The 17,714-nt window shown below is 38.9% G+C and overlaps 1 protein-coding gene across 5 annotated transcripts in view; it reads right to left on the bottom strand.

The window, feature by feature from the left end:
* Positions 1-17,714, bottom strand: part of KNDC1 (kinase non-catalytic C-lobe domain containing 1) — a 99,992-nt gene that overhangs the window by 34,324 nt on the left and 47,954 nt on the right. For all 5 annotated transcript variants that reach the window (XM_039481918.1, XM_039481917.1, XM_039481919.1 and 2 more), the window contains 9 exons: positions 17,568-17,639; positions 17,408-17,469; positions 8,519-8,677; positions 8,092-8,169; positions 5,020-5,113; positions 4,664-4,826; positions 3,692-4,569; positions 3,460-3,604; positions 760-851 (listed from right to left, as the gene is read on the bottom strand). In XM_039481918.1, the coding sequence (XP_039337852.1) occupies positions 760-851; positions 3,460-3,604; positions 3,692-4,569; positions 4,664-4,826; positions 5,020-5,113; positions 8,092-8,169; positions 8,519-8,677; positions 17,408-17,469; positions 17,568-17,639 (1,743 nt within the window). The remainder of the gene's footprint in view (positions 1-759; positions 852-3,459; positions 3,605-3,691; positions 4,570-4,663; positions 4,827-5,019; positions 5,114-8,091; positions 8,170-8,518; positions 8,678-17,407; positions 17,470-17,567; positions 17,640-17,714) is intronic.

Here is a 17,714-nt window from a genome sequence, read left to right as displayed (position 1 = left end):
GATCGGAGACTTTAGAGAAGAATCAGCGTTAGTTCACCCATTTACTAAGGCTCTCAGCTCTCCTTGGAACTAAACTTGACACCAGGGGTGGCTCCAGGCACCAGCACGCCAAGCACGTGCCTGGGGCAGCAAGCCACGGGAGGTGCTGTGCCGGTCGCCGCGAGGGCGGCAGGCAGGGTGCCTTCGGCGGCTTGCCTGCGGAGGGTCCGCTGGTCCTGCAGCTTCGGTGGACCTCCCGCAGGTGTGCCACTGAATCCGCAGGACCGGGGACCTCCCACAGGCAAGCCGCCGAAGGCAGCCTGCCTGCCATGCTTGGGGTGGCAAAATACCTAGAGCCGCCCCTTCTTGACACACTGAGTTGAACTGATTCAGTGAAACTATTCTAACTCACAGATTCCCTCCTCCATCAAAGCACACCACTAGAACACCTATTAAAAGAACAAGCATATAAGCACATATAGTAATTGGGACTTCGAGAGTTTTTCCAACATTCATAACATGCTTCAGTAAGTAATTAAATTAAATTTGGTAACCCGCTAAATGACATTTGGTGTGATGTAGGCTAGATATTGTAGACCAGAGCCGTGCAGGGTGTCACCATATAGTAACACATTTTCAGATACTTTGTAGTTTGCTTTGTCGCAAGCTCAGAGGCTAGTGTTGTCCTGCAGGCACTCTATAAACACCAGTCCCTACAGGCTGTAGTCCTTGGTGGGGTCCCAATTCACACAAACACCCAATAACAAGTTCTTCTCTCACCCTTTGTCTGTTTGCTGCTGACCAAAAAACTGTCAGATGTCTTCAAACTGTGGAACATGCTGCCACGTTTTGATCCATCTGTTTCAGTTACACTGAAAATAAAATGGGACAGGGAACAATTAACATTTCATATTCTTAAATATTGATGTCAGGAAAAGCTTAAATATAAAAATGAGATCTTACAGATCAAACCACGATGTGTGCTAGAACTTTGTCACATTTATCTACTGCATGATATATATATCTATGTATTTTTTAGGTTTTATTTTATAAAGAAGATCTTCAAAGGCTTTATGGACATTAAACTATGCTGGGTAAGGTGCAATAATTATTTTAGTACCAATTGTGCTGCACAATGGTTAACAGAATCTGAAGAACATCAGATTGTGTTTAAACCAAGTACTACACTAAATGGCAAACTGTCTCAATGCAGTCCTCCACTCAGGATTCAATCAGCATCATAGTGTCATGCTCTGGGCAGCAGTCTGACTCCAAGTCATTCCTATTTAGGATAACCATGATTCTGAGATGGATTAAACATGGTATTGTTAAAACAAAACAAACCACACATTCTGCTTCCCATCCTCCAGTGTATTTTCTACCTTATAGCATGTAGGTGTGGCTGTTTTTATTCATTTTAACCGCCAACACACACAACTTCAGTTCTTACTATATTTTTCTTCTTTTTTCTGTGCGTATTCTCTATCCCCTATCAGGGTTCGATACTTTTGCTTACTGTTTCTTTTTTTCACTGTACCACTACTACTCACTCTCATTTTCCAAACTGCACCTTTCTGTCTCACCCAACAAGGTTTGAAAGACAGACTTGGCAGGTCCACTTTTATCTGCCCTCCTGCCTTCCTCTATTCGTCTGCCTTCCCACTCTCTTCCCCACTCCAGTTTATCTTCTACAGCAACTTAATACATTGGTGGGATCATCTGCATGCCTTTCAGCAATTCAGCTAGGAAAGAATTTATATTTTGCTACCTGATGAACTGCTAAGGCATGGCCAATGAATGGTTGGACCAGCTGCCTAGCAGCTATAGGAGGCACAGAAATGAGATCATCTGAAGAATATATTGAAAACTATGATATCAGAACGGTTATATGAAATAGGAAATAGGAAATATTCCATTTCCAAAGTTAGGCATGTCATCACCCTATCCACAAGGGAGGATCTTACCATACATTTCAATTATGAAATCTGCTAAAAAGTACTGGAAAAGGTATCACTACTCACAGGAGTGCCTAAACCATTAATTCAGAATTGCCATGCTCTGCAGCTAAAGGTCTTTTATTGGAAATGCAGTATCTTAGGAAGAGATTGTAGGCAGTTCTTCACTGGGGTCCAACATTTGAGCTTATCTTTTTCTATTGGGTGAAGGGGATGATGCTTGTTCTGTTCTCCTTCCTCTTTCAAAGCCTTACACATCACATCAACACTTCATGCTGAGGATGACTGATTCAGATACCTCAAGAATCCACTCACAATGGATCAGTATGCTGCCTCCACAACATTCAAGGCTGGGATTTTCAAAGACACCATGGGAATTTGGAATGCAATTCCTACTGATTTTCAATGGTTTCTGGGTGCATAGCTACCTTAGATGCCTTCGAAAATCCTAGCCCAAGCAGACAACTAGACCAGCATGTCTTATAGACCTTAACTCTGGATGTCTTCAAATCCTCTCTCTCTCTGAGCCAAGGCCTTCTAGAACTAAAGTCTTTCAAGGATGCAAGGTTCTAGAGTCCAGTTATAAAGGTATGTAAACTTCCTGATCAAATGTCTAATCCATAGGCATGGAACACGAAAAACCCAAAACCCTACCACGAGGGAAAAACATTATTGATGTAAATGCATTAAATGCTGCCTGCAGTGATCCTCATTATAGATTTTTTACAAACAAACATGTCTCTTTTACAAGATGCAATAAACACGAATGGTTTAATTGTTTAAGACAGATATCAGAGATGAAATACTACATGAAATATATCAATATTGTGTTTTCTCAGTTTACAGTCTCCTGTAAACTACAGAAGGTTATGCAGAGGAACCTAAACCATGTTGCAATGATTTCTTGTGCCTAAAACAAGAAGGAGAAGCCAGAAGTTTGAGCTTGCACGTTAAAATGTGCACAACTAAACTAAAATGTGCAAGTTGCACTGTAGGAACAATACAATTGAATTTTGACTGTACAGCACCTTTCAAACAGAAGCACTGAATACTCCACAGGCCATTCAAGTCAATTTATGCAAACAGGGAAAAGTATTTAGTTGACAATGCAATATAGAGCAATTCTGCAGCTATGTAAGAGCAGAGATGAAGGACAGTTTAAATTAGTAACATTTCAGCAAAACACTGAAGCACATGCTTAACTTCACGGATTTGCTTAAGTCTACCACTATACATCAAAGCATTTACAGAGTCATACAAATGTAGAGCTGGAGGGGAAGTCAAGAGCTCCCCCTGTTCAGACAGATGATTGATGTGTTTGATGTGGGGAGAGCTATGAAGAGTCTTATAAAATGGGAGAAGATTATATAATGCAAAGGGAAAGAAGCAAGTAAAAGTACAAATGGATAGAGGATGTATTCTGTCCCACTTTTAGCTACAGATTATGAGGCAAGCTGGTGCACTTTGGACGCAGAAAAAGCACTAAATGAGACCTCAAGCATGAGGAATGGAAGTATACACTTACCCTATTTGTGGAGTCGTTTTCCCACTTAGTACCTTGTAAAGATTCTCCAGTAATTTTTCATCCCAATAAAGGTCACAAAACTTCTCAGAGACTGCATCACAGAAAGCGTCAAACTTAAGATCCTTTAAGGTGAAAATATAGTTACCTTGTTAAAAAAAATAAAATATGATTATTTAGGATTGTTTTTTGTATATAAGAATATATTTCTATATAAAGATAAATGTATGCATACCCATAGCAAGAACTTCAACTCCATACTCCAGATAGCCATCAAATGCAAACTCTTCTTGTATAAGATACACTGCTTTCTGTAATAAAGTGTCATTTGTCTCATGCTGCTGGGATAAAATTTCTACACTGAAGGGAGAAGATGCATTTTGATTCACTGATGAATGTGATGTGGGTCCTGGTAAAGGTGAACTACTGCCTACTTCACTATTACATTCTTTGTTTTCTAGATAGCTGGTCTGAATAATTTGATTAGCTGAAGGCAATGATAAATTATAAATTTTGGCTTTCATTTTATCATGTTTGGTCTGTACCTTAGTGGGCTCATAATTCTGTAGCTGGCCAAGGAAGGAATTATTTTGTAAATTTATATCACTGTTATAATTTGCTACTGTACTTGAAAGGAGTACAGGCAAATGATTATAGCAATCATAAGCAATTTTTGACTCAAGAGGTTTATTTGGTATTTGCTCAGATACAGCTAGCTGTATTGGTACAAGTGTTAACACTCTTGTCTCTGGGTCCTGTTTGAGAAGGGAGTTATTTATAAGAGGCAGCCTCTGTGGTGTAGAACAAGATGAGGAGCTTGAAGAAATTGCAGATAAAGTGTTCTTTTCATGTAAATTGCATGAGGAATCAGATGGGGATGGCGATTCAACTGTGGATGTAACCATATTGCTTGGATTTTGCTCATTTGAAGGTATTTGGGATGAATGGTTTTGTATGTCTAAATCATGCTTGGGTATCTCAGGTGCAGCTACAACTTCTTCATCAGCATGGCTTTCAATATCATCTACAAATACTGATTTGTTGTTACCATCCATATGCATTTCTTTTTGTACATCTCTATCAAATTGCTCAGGAGTGGATGTGTGTGTCCCTCTGAAAAAAAAGCAAAGCATTTTGTAAGGACACCTATGTTAGATTTAAGTTTGAAGTTTCAATTTTAACTTGCGCTGTATTAGGACATACATACTTTGTTAGCTCTGTGTTTTGCTGCAGTATAATAGGCTTAAAGTGAGTTGCAGAAGAGGTGAATGCAACAGGCAATGTACATGTCTCACTGTTTAAAGAAGTCTGACAAGGCACTGGTCCTTTAACTGCTACCAGCTTACTTTCACTAGTAATGGGCACAAATCCTGAAAGACAAACAGGATTAGGTCAAAGATAAGCAACACCCAGAAAATACAAAGACAAAGTAAATAATCTGTTTAAACAAAAGATGATATTTTTTCCACAATTGTGTTGCACTTTACTTGGCAAGTCTCATGCGATAATGTAAATTCTGACTCTGGAACAAAGTAATAACCATGTAACAACTGGATTACTTACCTACACTAGACTCTGAAGCATCCATTTTGTTTCTTTTATTTTTAAACTCAAAAGGAACATTATCTTGAGAAGAGTTTATTTCTTCATTGAAAGCCTAAGAGTAAAAAGTGAGTTCCAGAGTTTGAACAAATAATGCATGTACTTTACTCCAACAGTCCTCAGCAAGTTATTACTAAAATTATCTTTAATACAGTGTTTCATTACTCTGCATACCTGTAATCTCCAAAGGAGGATCCAACTGTGTGGGGGTTGAGGGGTAAAGGTGGAGGGGCTGCAGAACTCCTCTGACTGGTAAAACTATTTGTACCAAGCTCATACAAACTGAGCACTTTATCTAAACAAATTCAAGACTACAGATTGTTTGAAAACTCTATTGTCAGTATTCCACACTCATGCCCTGTGACAGTCATGTTAGTATTGTTTTCTGTTCCCTGAAAGGATAAGTATAAGTGAAATAAAGAAAGAAAGTCTGAAAAGTCAATAGCCCGTTGAATTTCTGGGCAATGATGACAGTAGATTGTGGCGGCAGGCTATTAGGATTTAGGAATTTTAGGACATTCTAAATCTTTTCTTTTCTGGGCATGGAAGCCAGGCATTGCCTGAGACACCACTGCTAGAAAGATTAGGTTATTGGAGTACTCTAGATGGAGCTAAGATTTAAAATAATTTTTCTTGTAATTTGCACACAAGATAAGTATATCAGGCACATACATGCTCAGTGCTAGCCAGAAAGAATGGGACAGATTCTGCTTTGTCTTAGAAAATTGCCTGGTGGCCAAGGCTCTTGCATGGTCCAGTATGACAGATATGGCAATTTGCTACAATATCCTAGTTAATGTGTACTGTACTAAATGTATCACTGTAAGCCAGGAACTGTATTTCGGGGGAGGGGGGAGAAGAGAACCACAGCCCTTCAGGAACTAAAACAGCGGGGAGTGATTAGGCAAATTCACTCAGATTATAATACCTCACAGAGAGGCACCATCACCTGGACAGACTTTCATATACTGGTTCAAACTGGATTCTCTAGAGACCAGCAGACAAATAAAGGACTCTTGGATAAATAATCTGAGTTTGATCTGATTCAGGGCCTTCATTCTTATCCAGCAAACAGACAGGATCTTCCTTCACAGGGGAGACCCCAGTCTTTAGAGAAGGGTTGGAAGGACTGACACTGACCAGAACCCTTGTGGTGATGGTGGGGGTAATCTCTGATAAACTTATTAGCATTTGTATAGGTTCTTTTATTGTTTTTAATATGTTTTCTTTGTAATGATTGTACCCTAAGAATAAATGTACTTGCTTGGAAAGAACTGTATGGAAACAATGTGGGTAATTAAGCTGTTTATAGCCTCTGAGGAGAAAAACAGAGCAGGCCTGCAGAGACAGTTGGCACTACTGGGGAATTCGCAGTTTAGGCAGGGAACTGTGCAGTGTGGAAATATCCTGGTCAGGAGGGAGAAAGATGCATGTCTCTGCCCAAGAAGTGATAGCTGGGGAGCTAGAAGGCTGAGTGTGGGTGCCCTTGTTGGATCACAGAAGGAGAATACAGGTGCAGGTTTACAGTCTTCCATATCCTGCATGACTTGGAAGGCTGCAGATATCTTTAAGTGAGTAGGAACTTAGCAATGGTTAAGCAATTTTGTTACATTACAATTCTTTGAAGTAATAAGAAGCAGCTTTAGAGCTATGTCAAGTCTTGCAGAGAAAAATTATTAGGTACAAAATGCTAGCACTCTTGATAATACCTATGGGATAACTGAAAATTGCAATCTGTTAATTGGTATATTTGTATGCAAATAGAAAACATATTATTTAATATTTTTAGCATAAGCTTTTTTGTTACAACATTCATTTGAGCAATATTTTAATGATTATATTTCATTATATTTTTATGTTAAAAATCTATATTTAAAGAGGGCACTTCAGAATATTTGTGTTAAATAGAAAGCAAATTGATCTAAAGCTGTATAATCAAACACAGAACTACAGAGAACTACTATTCTTTCACTTCTGTCGATGAAGACTGATGTAGATCACCATATTTTGAGATCCTAACTAGATATTTTGCAGGGAGTTGTGTATGTGTTTGTTTTGTGGTTTTAGGAAGTACTAAGAGGTTTACAAATCCTTGCCATGTAAATATCTGAAACAAAACAATCATTAGAATAGTGAGTTTTCATTTACAGAGATATTTACAAGAATATAGTAACCAGATTTCTCTATTTAACAGGGGGTTACCATGAGAGTGAGCACAATTACAACATGTATGACATGGAGATCCCAGGCCATTTTTAGATGCTTTAAAACTACTTTGCAATTCCAATATTTTTAGTATTCAAATCAAATGTATCTTGTACTGGTATGCACAGGAAGAGGGGAGAACTTAAGTCTGCAGAGAGGCACCCAAAAAGAGAAGAGAAACTTTATATTTGATTCACCATTCTCTCTTTTCCTTGAATTCTTAGCTTTATATAATTCTTGCTGAAGTTTGACACACTGCTATATTTCACTGGCTCAAAATATTTGTTCTTCATACAAATTCATTGCTCCATTGCAACAGCTACAACAAAAGCGTAAAAAAATGCTCTCTCCTAAACTGGGTTTTAGGGATTCTACATTAGACTCCTCCAATGTCTTAGCCTTAAATTAGAATACCCAACTACTCGGCAAGCTGTGCTCGATTTAGAACTGATTTTAATAACATTGCTTTGAAGACTTAGAGAATCTGGAAGTCAATTATTCACATACAGTGAACTTAAATGTAGCTGCTAGAATATATAGCTACAAGCAGGCATTAGAAATCAGCAAAGCTTTCTAAAAACAGAATACAATTTTCATAATCTATTTCATATTCCTACATGGAATGAAAAATATTCACTCTCAGCAGTACCTAAATACTTTTATATTAATGATATCCCCACAGGAGTAACCACCTAATCATTTACAAGAATTTACAAAACTGAAAGAACAAAAGAATTACACAGCCAGCATAAAAAAAAATCTTACTGGAACAAGTTGTACGGAGATAATTGGAAAAAATATAATACATTGGAAAAAAATTACTCTTACCTTGAAGGCAGATTTACTCAAAAATGCCAGAATCTTTTTGCTGTTTATACTTTGTTCAAGTAGATAACTACTGCATATCTAAAAGTATTAAACATTTTGAATTAAGACAAATTTCCACTCAATTAAGATACGTAATAGAGGAGCATTGTCAAGATAAAGTATTTAATTTTTTTTAAATCCAATTCAGGAAGTCTTATTAACTTGTTCCAACTCTCTGGTTGACAACTTCAATATTGATTAAAACACACCCATTAACCCTAAAGGGCACCATTAAAGTGCAAAACCAGAAAAGTAATTGGTTACCATTTAGTGAGCTATCAGGCCATAACCAAAAATTAATTAATATTTTGATATTCAAATTCATTATTAAATAGGTTTCTAGCTATGACTGAACACCTAATATTATAAAACAGCTTCATCAAGTCACCTTAATTACATCAGCTATAGAAGGCCTTTCTTCAGAGTTTCTTTTTGCCATATCCAGAAGAAGAGTCTTTAGTTTCCTTGGCAACACTAGTTTGTGATCAGGTGGATAATTGTATTTGGCTGCTGTCCACAAAATTGCAGCAACACAGTAAATACAGACCTGTTGAAAAAGCAAATATATAATGTAGGGGCAAGGAAAGCTGTAAAGAAACATGAACTTCCAAAGAACTGACTGCATCCTAACCTCAAATATGCTGTTGTACACCCCAGCATATTGCAGGAAGTAGCTTTTATGCATAAGAATAGCAGCTGGTTTTCCAAGCCAGGGTCAACACTCCTTATTTTCCTCTTAATATATGCAAGAGGATTCAGGGGGGAAAAAAACCAAAATGTTCTCATTATTTCGTAGCAGGTCTTTCATATAAAAATAATTCTAAATTAATTGCAGGCTTTGGGATCCTGCCCCAAAACCCTGCCAGTAGCAACTTACTTAAGAACAGGCTCCTATAATTCAACAAGCTGATTGTCAGAAACTATTACAGCTTTCCATTATGAATCCTACCTTTAGAGAGATGATAGTTTTAATTAGAAAAACTAAGTACTGAAAATTTGTTCTAGGAATTGTGCTAACTGCAGTTAGACCACTTGAAGTTGCCACAGTGAGGAACCTTAAAAAGACCTAAAATGATTTCCATTTTTGGTTAAAGTATGTTCATATTTTAAAACAGAGAGACAAATTCTGCTCACTTAGCAGAATATACCTACCTTGCCAGTGTTGTTAGAACTCTGACAATACTAAAGCAGCAGAATTTTATACCTTAACCTAGCCATTAATATTTTGCCATGGATTTCAGCAGGACCAGGATTTCACCCTAAGAGTTCATGTAATTACTAAAAGGACCATTTAACCCAGGACAGACTTTCAGAGGTTTTTTTCACTGGACACTGACTAGCACACTTACTTTGACTGGAATTACATTTCCCACATTCTCAAACTGTAGTCACAACTTTTAAATACACAACATGTACAAGCTAGGTAAGTTCTACCTGGGAAGACCTAAGTTTCGTGGTTAGAGTCAACATTTTCTGGCATCTCAGGGAAGTGGGAAAATGTTTCCATTTTGTCCTGAACTGTTCTAATAGAGAGTTTATCTGCTTCCAGGATGACTTAACTATAAGCACAGAGAAAAATCAACATCCTTAAGATTCAGGGATACTGGATCTAAAGGAAAACAACAAGCCTTCTCTCTAGAGCAGAAGTTCCTGGAAATACTGGAAATGGTCTAAAAAAAGAAGCAAGTTACAAAAGTAGTATAGATTATTTACAAAAACACAGTCATGCCAAGGATTCATGGATGAAGAAAGCATTGTCCTTTTAAATTTTTTTTTTAAGCTAGCAGCTGAAATAAGGAAATGTACTGAATGGGGGAAAATCAGTATCCTCAAGGGAACATGTCAAGAAGCTACCCTTACAATAAGGCTAGGAACACAGATACACTGATATCAATGTGATAAGCTCAGGCTGGAGGGACAGAGTTTATGTTCCCTCCCACACATGCACAGGACCCACTGGTTCTCTCTCATGCTCAGGTAATGCCTCCCTCACCCCAGCTGTACCCTCTGCCCCCAGCTCCTGAGGAAAGGGAGGACCTATAAAGGAGTCACTATCCTTTTTTCCTCCACCCGTTCAAACAAAGCCCCCCCTGCATTTGAGATTGCAGGGGTTGCATTTTCCATGTCCCTAAAGAGAGGTATTCTGTGATCAACAAACAAGGTGGGAAATGATAATGAGCCCTAAAATTCTATCAGTGAAATAGCTGTGTGAATACTGAGATAACACCACCACAATCTGGAGTTTGTTAGACATGCTGATCACTCTCCAATTTTTAAAACTTGTATACACATTACATAGTTAATTTCAAACAATCTAAAAATCAATAAGAAGATTGCAGGTCTTGGGATGCTTAAAATTTCCAGTTTATGATAAAACTGCCATTTTCTACTCACAGCCAAATCCACAGCAAGTCAAAATTGGCTTGAAGTAGAATTGAAAACCAGTTTTTCCTTTAGATTGCGAGGCATCAATTTTTCATCCTCAGAGTGTGGGTCTATTCCGAAAAGTGCTAGTGTAAACATAGCATTTTCTTATAAACACAGAAAAGATTTATTGGGTATCAGTCATATATGCTGACTAATGATAAAATTATATATTTTACTTCTCTTAGAATGATAGAGACAAAACAGTATGAACTGCAGATTCTATGCCACCTTGCACATCAGAATTGAAAGCAATGGGTTTGCACAGGTGTCAGTGAAAGCATAATTTGAACTGCATCACCTTTTATTACTGTTGATGCATAATATAGAAGCAAGTAATTTTGATTCTCAGAGCCAGGTAAGAGTGTGCAGTATTACAGTTACAAACACACATCTTACTTGTTATCTGAGCTCATGGATTACAGATATTATTGAAAACAATAAAACAAATCCACTGTACTATTTTTACAATCACTTTTCAGAGTAGATCTGCACTTTAAAACAATAGGTCATAATCTGATAAGTGCATGGGACTGGGAGTGGGAGTCTTGCCACTGACTTCTTATGTGTAGTCTGTTTCTTACATCTACCCCCATTTACTTACTTACCTCACAGAAGAATACCACAGTGCTACTTATTTACCTGTCTCACCAATGACATTGATGTCCTGACTGTCGACAGTGGTGGCATTTCCATCATGTCTGGTTACAAACTACCATGCAAACAATTTATGGTTGCTAGCCCATGTCACCTCAAACATGACAAAACATGGGTGATCAAAAGTGATTAACAATCACAGAGTCAAACAGGGCTATAGTGTAACTGATAAAAATAGTGAATTAGTTGAACTGTGGGCAAATGCACTCAACTTGAACTTAATTCATGACTCCACACCTTCCAGTTCTTTCAACAGCAGATAATGGAAATGGAGCCACCTCCCTAATCTGGTATTTGTCATGCAACAAACTTAATATGGGTCTGGTTCCACATTCACATCACCAGCCTATCGCCATCCAGATCAATGCAGCCATAACACCTAACTCAGTACCATTCCGGCACAGCTTTAACTTTAAGAAAGCTGAATAGAAGGGCTTCACCAACTACCTCAATGCCACTGTAAGAAAGATAGACCCAATACCAGAAGATTATCATCAGTTTGTCAGTGTGGTGCATACTGTCTCAAGGAAACATATTCCACAAGACTGCATTACAAATTATGTGCCAGGATTAATATCTGAGTTATTGGATCGGTATGCAAAATAGAAACAGAAGTTTGAAGCGGACTCATTTGCTGAGGATACCATCACAGCTAACAAAGAACTAGTCTCTGTACTAAAGGATGAAAAGCAGAAGTCATGGCAGAATCTCACAGAGTGTGTGAACATGACCCAAAGCAGCAAGAAAGCATGAATAACTAATGATCAAAGGAAGCAGAGCAGCACTACAATGTAATTGCAGACTAGGTCACACACACCAACTCCTAGAGAATTACAGATTGCCAAACAAACAACCCAAGATGTGGTTTGAGTGGCAAGAACACAAGGTGATAATACAGTTATAATTTTAGGGCACATGACTGAATTAATATCCAGAATTAACGCCCTCAAGAATGGCAAGGCCACCAATCTAGGTGACACCTGTACAGAACAAATCAAACACTTCAGACCAGCAGCAAAGAACTAGTTAATCAAGTTGTTTAGCACATGCTCAGCCTCATATTAAGTACCCAAGATCTGGTGACAAGCACGTATTGTGGCACTCCTGAAAGAATGTAATGGAGCTGAAGAACGTTAGGCCTGTATCACTACTAAGTCATTTCTACATTTCTACGAGCATCTAATTGTAAACCATCTATCATGACTTGTTGAAATGCACCTAATCCCAGAGCAAGCTGAATTCCACCCAGGCAAGTCATGCACAAATCAAGTGCTGAACATCACTCAATATATTAAAGATGGCTTTGAAAATGGTATGGTAACAGGGCTGTGTTGGAACTAGGGGTGCTGGGAGTGCAGTAACACCCCCTGACTTGAAGTGGTTTCTGTGTTTACAGGTTTACAGTTTTGTTCAATGACTTTGAGCACTCCCACTATAAAAATAGTTCCAACATCAACGTTGTCGACCTATCAGCAGCATATGACACAGTGAATCACTGTAGGCTCCTCACTAAAATATATAACATGATGAAAGATCATCACCTCATGATGACTGATAAAAATGTTGTTTTTAGTACAGATTGTATGTCAAACTATGTGGGAAGTGGAGCCAATGGTGGCAACAAAAAAAAGCCATACCGCAAGGCATGTGGTACCAAATGCCGTACCACAAGGGAGGTACTCTTGCCAATACTTTTCAACATCTACATCAACGATCAACCAATCCATCTCAGCACAAGAAGTTTTATCTATGCCAACGACCTATGCGTTGCTGCCCAGGCCAAGGATTTGGCCCAGATCGAACGTATGTTAATATTGGTGCTGTCTAGGCTCTCAGTTTATCACAAGAAGAACCAATTGCTTGCTAACCCAGCCAAAAAGCAAGTGACTTTTCAATCTTCGCAATTGTGAGGCCAATGGAGAAGTTATCATCATCTGGAATTGGGTATCACTTGCCTATTGCTAGAATCTTGTCTATCTTGGAATAATGCTAGAGCACACTCTGTCTTTTAAGGCACACATGGAAAAGACAAAATGCAAAGTTAGCACCTAGAACAATGGTTCCCAAACTTTAACTGTGAACCCCTATCACTAAAATGACAAGTCTCACGAACCCCCTCCTAAAAATGAATATTTCCAGGGATTTTCTCCTTTACCTGAGTATAAGTTATAAAAGCAGTGATCTTGGAAATATAGAAGTTGTTTTTATGAAATGCTTATTACACACTATTTTTTATTATCATTATTACAGTATTTTTATTACATTATGAAAACAGCAACACTCTTCCAAGATCTCACTTTCGGAGCTTGTATTACTTTGAATAAGCCTGTTATAAGACAAGGCTCCTACGTTTCATCAAGGGCTATCAGATGTGAAAGAGCATGAAGGTATTTAAGAAGCCAACTCAAAGAGTTCCTCCTACATAAGCATTCAGATCTTGAGCAGTCCTGGCAAACAACGCATGTTACAACAAAGCTTAAATTGTTTTTTATAATAATTTTAAAAACAATACTAGCTGCCTATTTAATTTTAAAAACAGCAAAAAATATTCACCTTCTTTTCCATTTCTTATAAGGAGTCTTGAAGTTTAAATCTCCTCAGTGTGATAGATATGCTTGCTTTGATCTGTTTAGCTCTTGGAAGTCAAGGGGCCCCAGGCTGCCTGGGGTCCCTAGGGACAGCTCTGTCTGCCATTAGAGATTTTTCCCCCTGAGAACCCCCTGTAACATTTTGCAAACCCCCAGGGGTTCATGAACCCCAGTTTGGGAACCACTGATCTAGAACAACTTACACAGGAAGCTTAGAAGTTAAAAATGGGGAACCAACCCAACACTAAGAGCCACTGCACTTGCACTTTGGCCATCGATGGCCAAATATGCATGTCTGGTGTAGGAAAGATTGGTTTATACAAAGAAGCTGGACCCTGTGTTGAATGACAGCTGTGTGAAGTTCCCCTCTGGTGTTATCCAGACCGGTGATCTTCTAGGTCACTCCAATCCTTGACTCTGGGAGCCAGCCTTACCCTGATCTGCTGTGAGAACCCCCACTCCTGGGCTGTTCACACACATGTAAGCTGCTCCTTAGATTGTGCAACCGAATGACACTAGCTGATATCTCCAGTCCCAGACACAACCCTAGGAACCTCCGACTTGCAGAGTCCAGTTGCAGCACCCACTGGATGCTGCAAGCTTATATGAGTTCATCAATTTAACAAAGAAATTGATATGTGCCAGGCTTGTTTTCCCAAGGAGAGTCTCTGACATGCTTCAAACCAAATGAACTGCTTCAGATAGAACAAACAAATAAAAAAAGATAGATTTTAAGTGATTATAAGTCAAAGCATAAGAAGTCTGATTTGGTCAAATGAAATAAAAGCAAAGCGCATTCTAAGCTGATCTTAACACTTTCAATGCCCTTACAAATGTAGATGCTTCTCACCACAGGCTGGCTGGTTGCCCTTCAGCCAGGTTCTCCCCTTTGATCAGTGCTTCAGATGCTTGGTGTGGTGGTGTCTGTAGATGTAGGTGGAAGAGAGAGAGAGAGCATGGCAAACGTCTCTTTTTTATCATGTTCTTTCTTCCCTCTTGGCTTTGCCCCCCTCGCTCTTCAGAGTCAGGTGAGCATTACCTCATCGCAGTCCCAAACTGGCCAAAGGAAGAAGGGTGACTCACTCGAGAATCCAACAGATTCTTTTGTTGCTGCCTAGGTCAGCGTCCTTTGTTCCTGTGAGGCTGGGCTGGGTTTTTGCCTGGGCTTATTTTAAGCCCCGAGGATACATTTTCAACCTCATAACTACACACATGAAATTATAACCTATAAGATTACTGTAACAACAATGCTCAGTGCATCATCAGCCTTCTAAAGACACCCGACATGACAAACTTTGCATTGGATACCACACAATCATTTTACAAGTAGGAATTTGGGGATGTAGGGTGTTCCCCCGAGGTATAGAGCGTCACAAGCTGCCACTACATCACAGGAGTCTAAAACCAACAAACAAGCCTTTATGTGCTTGCCAGAATCACTCCATCAGATATTAGGAGAGTGGTAACAATCAAAATGGTACAATTGTCAGGCTGAAGATATTGGACTTCTGCTGTAGGGCCACTCTGCAGCAGTTATCCACCTGAAGTCACGGAAAAAACTTCCTAGCTGCAACAGAACTGCTTATAAAACAAAATCACTGACAGCTACATGACTGGAAAGGTAGTGTACAGGGCTCAAAATACTCATGAAGGATGTCAAAATGCATATCAATCTTGCTAAACACCTTCCCACGGGCGCGGAAAAGGATTGGTCAACTTGGAGATGTTTAAATCGCCTCTGTCAAGGCTGAATCCCCACTCTGTCACTCCAAGTGCAGAATTTAAGGGTAGGGGCCTGCAAGGATTCTAAAAATTAATACGTGCCACTCCAGACTTGTATTAAACTCCCAAGGTTATAGCTTTTCTCTGACCTTGGCTTGGTAAACGCTGCCACCACCCAAATGCAAAAAACCCACTTTGAACCCAGGAAGGAATTTCTCCTTGGGAATTTCTCCCTGTGGGGTACCTTCAAGCCCTTTCACCGCCACCCCGTGGTGGAAGAGCTGAGAAAGAAAACAAAGGAAATTAGCTGTGGCTATCAGCTAATCAAACAACATGCACAAACCTTTTAGGACACCAAAAATCCAACCCTGTTCTTAAAAACAGTAAATTTTATTAAAAACAAAAAGGGAAAAAAACATTTGGAACTCAGGCTTTTTGCTAGATCTTAAAATAAACAATTACAAAATTTTAGCACCCAAACCAGCTTTCTTGGGGGTTCAGCTTAAATGTTACAAGCAAACAAAAAGCATCTGGGGTTAGCACAGGGGAGATCCACAAGCCTTAAAAAATAAACAGACATAAACCTGATCACGTCTAGCTAAACATTCTGATCTACTTACACATTTGGAGTTCAGATAAGTAGTTCTAGGCATGATCTAATGATTTATGATCATACCTGGCTTAAAGCTGCTTATAGCATGGCTGCTCTGTCCCTCCAGCCCAGAGAACAACAGACAAAGGGAAAGTTTCCTTCCTCATTTTAAAAAGTTCTATCTTCCCATTGGCTCTTTTTGGTCAGGTGCCCAGTTCCCCTCCCCCCCCATTTACCTGGGGGACTTTTTAACCCTTTACAGGTAAAGCAAGTAAAGAACAGCTACCAAGAGGAATTTTACAGCTAACTGGCTGGCTGTGTGTCCATCAAAGGGAGCTATCCCCCAACTTTGTTTATCAAAGCATCCGAACAAGAACTGGTGGGTCAAAAGTCAATATGGGGAAGTGAGGCTATTCCAATAACCCAGAAAACATGTGACTGAAGGGAAAAATAAACCATGGAACATCTATTCATCTGCTGGCTCCTAGAGGAACTCCACACCATCAAAGATCTTGCCAGGGCTACAGACCAAGCCATATATTGTGCCCAACATTGGATGAACTTATGATTGTGGTGGAAGGACACAAGATGATGACCTCTCTCTCAGAAAAAACAGTATTTAGTTGTTTCCAACTACTATGAAGATAATAAGTAGCACTCATAGTGCTCTTCATTACTATCATCATCTTTGGGTTGAGAGTTCCTTAAGACTTCTTTACATGGAGAAATTTATCAGCAGAACTATACTGGTATAATTATACTACTGTCATTGTACTGATATAACTCCCCACCTGGACACTTATTCTAGAGTAAATGTCCATACGCAGAGTTATACCAGTGTAACGATAGCAGTATAATTATACCAGCACAGTTCTGCCAGTAGATTACTCGCATAGAGACTCTAGGCTGAAGCCCAAGCTTTGAAGTGCTTGTTTCTGCATCAAATGAATAATTTAGAATGCTGTAGCCTCCAGTGCCATTTCCATTGTAAACGGATTAAAAGAAATCAAACTTTATGAAAGTGCTTTTGAAAATAGATTTTTGGGTTCACACTTCAATATTTGGGAAAAATGAGAAGTGCTTCATAAGAAGCAACTATTTATTCATGAGAGCAACATCAAACATTTGATGGATGATAGATGTACTCATTGAATCTTGAAAATATTTAGCCTTCCGCCTCAAGCCTCACTGAACAGCAGAAGTATGCAGCAGTCTTTTTCCCCCCCCTAAATAAAATGAATAACTACTCACATGTAAGAGACTCACAGACATGCCTCAAATCATATGACATTACCTTCTCAGTAACAAAATCCACTTCTTCAATTTCAGGAGCCAGATAAAATGTATCATAACATCCTAAAAAAAGAGAAGAGAAACCATAACCAAAGAGGTAACATATTTGCTTTCCTCACTTCCACAACAAGGAGGAAACATTGCTTTTATTACTATTTTACCTTCATCTTTTGGAGCAGCAAAGAGAACATTTCCATGGCAGTCAATCAGCACACAGTCCAAACATAAAAACACTGCAAAATAGGTCACAAGAGAATCATAGCTATACCAAAGTGCATCCTTTGAAGAATGAATTCTAACATGAATAA

This window comes from Mauremys reevesii, linkage group 7 (genome assembly GCF_016161935.1).
Source record: "Mauremys reevesii isolate NIE-2019 linkage group 7, ASM1616193v1, whole genome shotgun sequence".
NCBI classification, from domain to species: Eukaryota; Metazoa; Chordata; order Testudines; family Geoemydidae; genus Mauremys; species Mauremys reevesii.
This window is presented reverse-complemented; position numbering and strand designations above follow the sequence as displayed.